General features: G+C 49.0%; 1 protein-coding gene across 1 annotated transcript in view; it reads left to right on the top strand.

Moving 5' to 3' along the window:
• TCHP (trichoplein keratin filament binding) overlaps positions 1-4161 on the top strand; it is a 5902-nt gene extending 1741 nt beyond the window's left edge. The window contains exons 2-11 of the mRNA XM_026036708.1: positions 20-76; positions 491-559; positions 1357-1530; positions 2036-2148; positions 2407-2473; positions 2574-2746; positions 2849-2930; positions 3202-3387; positions 3740-3883; positions 4106-4161. Coding sequence (XP_025892493.1) covers positions 20-76; positions 491-559; positions 1357-1530; positions 2036-2148; positions 2407-2473; positions 2574-2746; positions 2849-2930; positions 3202-3387; positions 3740-3883; positions 4106-4138 — 1098 coding nt within the window. The 3' untranslated portion in view covers positions 4139-4161. The remainder of the gene's footprint in view (positions 1-19; positions 77-490; positions 560-1356; positions 1531-2035; positions 2149-2406; positions 2474-2573; positions 2747-2848; positions 2931-3201; positions 3388-3739; positions 3884-4105) is intronic.
• Positions 4162-4999: the final 838 nt, after the last annotated feature.

The raw sequence follows: 4999 nt of genomic DNA, 5'->3' as shown, positions 1-4999 counted from the left end.
CACCGGCCTCTGCCCGCAGGTGGCCGAGGGGCTGCTGCTCGAGCACTGGAGGAGGAACAACGCGGAGCTCCGGGAGGTGACGTTGCCCGCTGCGGCCGCGCGAGTGCCACGCGTGTGAACACGTGGAGCTGCTCTCGTGGCTCCGCTGCGCTCGCAGCTCCAGCGCGGGCAAACGGCGAAGGAGTAGCAAAGGGGCTGACCGGGGCAGGAGCTCCCGTCAAAGTGTGCGCTCTTGGAAAACGGCGAGCAGCCCGTTCTCACCCTGGGAACGGGTTTGCAGCGCTTGTGCCTTGAGCAACCACCTCCTCGAGGTTCCTGCCCGCTGAAAGCAACCACAGCAGCCACATCTCTGGGGTTCTGCAGCCCCAGCCGCTGCAGGGGAAGATCCCAAGGGCTTCTGGGGCTACGGATGTGCCAGGAGGGTCTCCAAAGGGTCCTCTCCATGTCTTGCTGACACTAACGTGACGCTGTCTACACTGTTTTCTTCCAGGTGGAGTCAGAGCTGCACAAGAAGCATGTGAGGGAGGCGTGGGGTGAGCAGCTCCAGCAGAAGAAGCAGGTGCGTGGGGGCTGCAGCCACGAGGGCCCCTCGGGGAGCTGGGCTCTGAGCACGTCGTGTTTCCCAGCACGCGCCTCTGGGCGCAGCTCAGGGGCATCCCAACGGCCTGTAAGGACAGGAACAGGGTGCGCAGGGAGCAGCAGGATTTGGCTGCTGCTTCGCTGTCTTCTTACTGAATAGTGACCTATGTTGCCTTGCGCTTTCCCGTAACAGGACAACCAGGATTGCTAACAGGAAGGATGCTTTTAATTAAGAGATGCTCTTCTTAGCTAACGAACGGATGCAGTTTGTCTCCTGGAGGAGCCGGTGACGCTCCGTGCGGGGCACACGCTGCCGGTGCTCCCCGCTCGCCCCGCGTGGCACCTGCAGGACGCGGCCGGGCGCCAGGCTGCAAGAGCTCCATGTGCAAATCCTAGATACAATAATTTTGATCTGAAAGGCTAATCAAGGTCTTTCACTAAAGAAACATTTCACTTAACTACCAAAAAGAATAATGTAGGTCAGTAAGAAACTGAGGGTATTTGTGTACAAAACCTCTTTAGATTCACAGTGCGTCACCTGTGCTTAGCATGAGAGCGCTGCGGAGTCCTGCTGAAGAGCTGGCTGGTCCAACATCCACTTTCGCACTGCAGTCTTCAGGGAGTCTCACTTTGTCCTTATCTTCTTTCCTAGTATTTGTTCTACATTGTCCAAATTCATTTCAGCTTGCAGGAATTTGTGATTTGCAGATTTCCTGAGCCAGGGGCTGTTTCTTTGTGCATAACCTTACATGCTTTGCTTTCTTTTGGCTTGCTAAGCAAGAAGCAGCTGAACGAGAAGAGGAAAAACGATACGAAAATGAATATGAAATCGCACGGAGGGAAGCACTGGAGAGGATGAGACAAGAGGAAGAAAGGCGCCGGCTGGAGGAGAAGCAGCAAGCAGAAATGTTGCTTCAGCAAATAAAAGAACTGAAATTACAGGAGACAGAGGTAACCTCCTTATTTGGGAAGAAAGTTTGCTCTTTCGCTTGCACACACAGCAGCGCTGCCCTGCCTTCTTCCTTCCAGCTTTCTGTTAAATTGCACTAGCAGTGAAGCAAGCAGCGATAACGTTGCTGTTAGCGATGCAGACCTTTGCCTCGGCACTGCCGTGTCCACTGAAATCTGGTAGCCTTTATTTGCTCCACTTTAAACACCATCACTGTTAGTGTTGTGTCAGCTGAGGTGAAAACTTCCAAATGTGACACTTCCGTGCTGAAGTTTTGCTCTGCTGGGGCTTTTTGCTGTTGCCTGTGCTGTATGCACATACACCAGCAGTGAATTTAAAGTGCAGTGCAGTGAGGATTTTGGCTGCTTAGAAAGGAGTCCTTGGCACTACTCCTGGTGCTGGTGGCAAAACATGGTACGAACACTGGTAAAAAGGCTCACTCTGGGCTATCTTAACTATTTAAAGTGCTGTTTCTTAGGGGTGTTTGTTTTGTTTTTTAAATATTAGGCAACTAAACTGAAGAAAGAACAAGAGAATTTAATAAAGCAGAAGTGGGAGCTGGAGAACTTAGAAGAGGAAAGGAAGCGAATGGAAGAGCATCGGAAGAAGATAGAGCTTGGGTACGGTGCGGCACGGGATGCAGTTCAGTAGGGCTTGGATAGATCTGGTCCTGTGTCCATAAGAGTACTTGCAAAGAGCAGTGGTAGGTTTTAACGCTTTAATACATTTTTTGAAGGAAGCACCTAGAACTGCCAAGGAGCAAATTACATGGGTGCAATTACTTTACTTCTATTTGTTTTAGAAATAGCAGGAACTGCCAGCATCTCCACCCCAGGCTTCAGACTCATTTTTAGTGTTTCTCTTTTTTCTTTCTTCAGTCGCTTTTTGAGACATCAGTGCAATGCCCAGTTGAGGAGGCGAGCCCAGCAGATACAAGAGGAGCTGGTAAGCCTGCCACGCTGTGCCGCTGGTCATTTTTCCACAGAGAAGCTTTGCACACAGCTTGAGGGTAGTGAATCACTGTTAATCTTTTGACTTTTCTCAGGAGACAGACAGACAAATTTTATTAGCCCTCCTTCAGAAGGAAGAGGAGGAAAAGCGCCTCCAGTCGGCAAGACGAGAACGGGCTATTGCGGACGCTGCCTGGATGAAACGGGTCATTGAGGAACAGCTCCAGCTAGAGAAGGAGAGAGAAGCAGAGCTGCAGACTATTTTTAGGTGAGTCAATGCACACTTAAAACAAGTGCTCCTCTAATGTTGACCATGACCATAGACTATGTGTTTTTAATTTTTTTTAATAATTCTTTACTCCTCCTTTAGAGAAGAAGCTAAAAAGGTATGGGAAAAAAGGGAAGAAGAATGGGAAAAAGAAAAGAGGGCCAGAGATCGTCTGATGAGTGAGGTACCTTTGAAAAGTGACCTTTTTTTTTTTAATGACGTGTCTCACCTTTCTCTGAAGCCATCATTCCATCTGTTTTACTTGCTTAAAGCAAGAGTCCTGAGGATTACAGGCCTCTATCCATTAGTTCAGTACCAGGGCCAGAGCTTTCTATTTGTCTTCATATATTTTCTGAGAGCTGCTTTAATGTCTATACCAAGATTTCTTCAGTTTTGCTTCTGCATTTGGCCCCTTCCTTGCCTCACATCTCCCTTGATCTCCTCGCTCCCCAAAGGTGCTTGCAGGCAGTCAGCGCCAGATCCAGGAAAAGCTGGAGCTGAACAGACGGGCCCAAGAAGAGTCTGTGAAGTATCGAGAGCAGCTGATCAGAGAGCTTGAGGAGGCCAAAGAGCTGACGAGGCGCGAGAGAGAGCAGGAAGAGGAACTCAAGTCTGCTCGCAGACAGGAGCTGGACGCTCAGGTACGGTTGGCTCGGCTTCCCGGCGTGTGCCCACGAGCTCTGGCAATTCACCTATTGCTTCCGAAAAATACAAGTTGAAGCACAATAGCAGAGAAACAGTTTGGCTTTGGAGAGGTCCGTTAAGGAATGTGCAGAATCCAAGTGGGCAAACAGACTCTCTAGTCAGTTCTGTTGAAGTTTCCAAGGTGGATTTTTCCCTTGTCAGCTAAACAGTACTCAGTGCCCTCATTAACCTTTTATGTTAGAGAAACCCTTTTGCTGCAGAAAGCTGTTTTGAAAGGCAAGTGCAGCTTCTTCGACTCACCTGCGTGTCTAACCTTGCCCTAATATCCCGTGTCTCTGCTATCCTTAGCTCACAGAGCGACACCTGCAAGAGCAAGAGGAGCAGGAGCGCCAGAGAGAGGAGGAGGAAGAGGAGAGATTAAGGAAGCAGCGCTGCAAGGAGCTAGTGCAGCAGGAGGCCAAGCGCATGGCTGAGCAAGGATACCGCAACAGGGTAAAGAGCAGTTGGGGAAATCGTGACACTTAAGCATACCAGAAAGGGTGACAATCTTCATGTAAGCAGATTTTCTGCTTTAAATCATCAACTCAAAAGTTACTGTAGATTTTTTCTTGAAAGACTTGTTCCATGTACTTTCTCTGACTGCTTAGTAACACTATCACAGAGGACTAATTCTAGAGCTCTTAAAATACTTATCTTTTGTTTCCAACCCATTAGCTCTACAGTCATCCAAAAGCAGCATGGACCTGAAGATTCCTGTCCGGTATACTGGAGGAAGGAGCACTAAGTGGATTTGCCTACTACCAATATTTTAAGGAATCAAGGAATGCTTTAGCTAATAATGTTTTTAGAATAGTCTACAATGACTCTAAGACTGAACAGAAATGGAAAGAAGGTATTTGAAAATACTTAGCTGTGGCCTGCTTGAACACAAGACCACATTTCTGGTGGCTCGAGTCCCTTGAGAGGCAGGACCAGGCCTTGAGGCCTCCTCCCTTCATGGCTTCACTTGGGTTGTGTTGGAGTTGTAGCAGTTCAGCTTAGCACACAGAGCAGCGAGTCGGAGCCTTCACCAGGAGGAAAAGCAAAAGAAAGAAAAGGTGCAGCGTGGTCAGACCAACACGAAAGAGGGGCTGCTTGCTGCTGCACTGCAACGCTGAGGCCCTAGGGGCTGCGGTTTGGGACCTTGGGACAGCACCGTGTGCCCTAGCTGCCCTGCTCATGCTTCAAAGCATAGTGCAGAGCACCGAGTTGTTAAGAAATAGTGCCAGAAGCTGCATTAGAGGACAGTTAAGTCCTCTTTGAAGCATGTTGAAGACTTCAATAAAGGGTTCTTCTTGTTTTTCATAAATAATGAGTAATTGCAAGCATAACAAACATTAGTTTCATTATGTTACAAGGCTGCTGCAAGCAGAGGTGTGAGTGAGTTTTAGCAATAATGCCAACTCGCCTCCCTTGTGTCAGCTGGGGCAAGGGCAGCTCCAGCACCGCAGCCTCAACGGGGCAATGCTACTTTGGGACAGGAGCCTTTACTCAACCAAGGGACCTTTTCCAAGTTCTCTGCTTCACAAAACAAGCGCTCGAATAACCCAGAACAGTTTTACACACTGA

The sequence above is a fragment of the Nothoprocta perdicaria genome, unplaced genomic scaffold (genome assembly GCF_003342845.1).
Source record: "Nothoprocta perdicaria isolate Ctin4 unplaced genomic scaffold, notPer1 scaffold_185, whole genome shotgun sequence".
NCBI lineage: Eukaryota > Metazoa > Chordata > Aves > Tinamiformes > Tinamidae > Nothoprocta > Nothoprocta perdicaria.
This window is presented reverse-complemented; position numbering and strand designations above follow the sequence as displayed.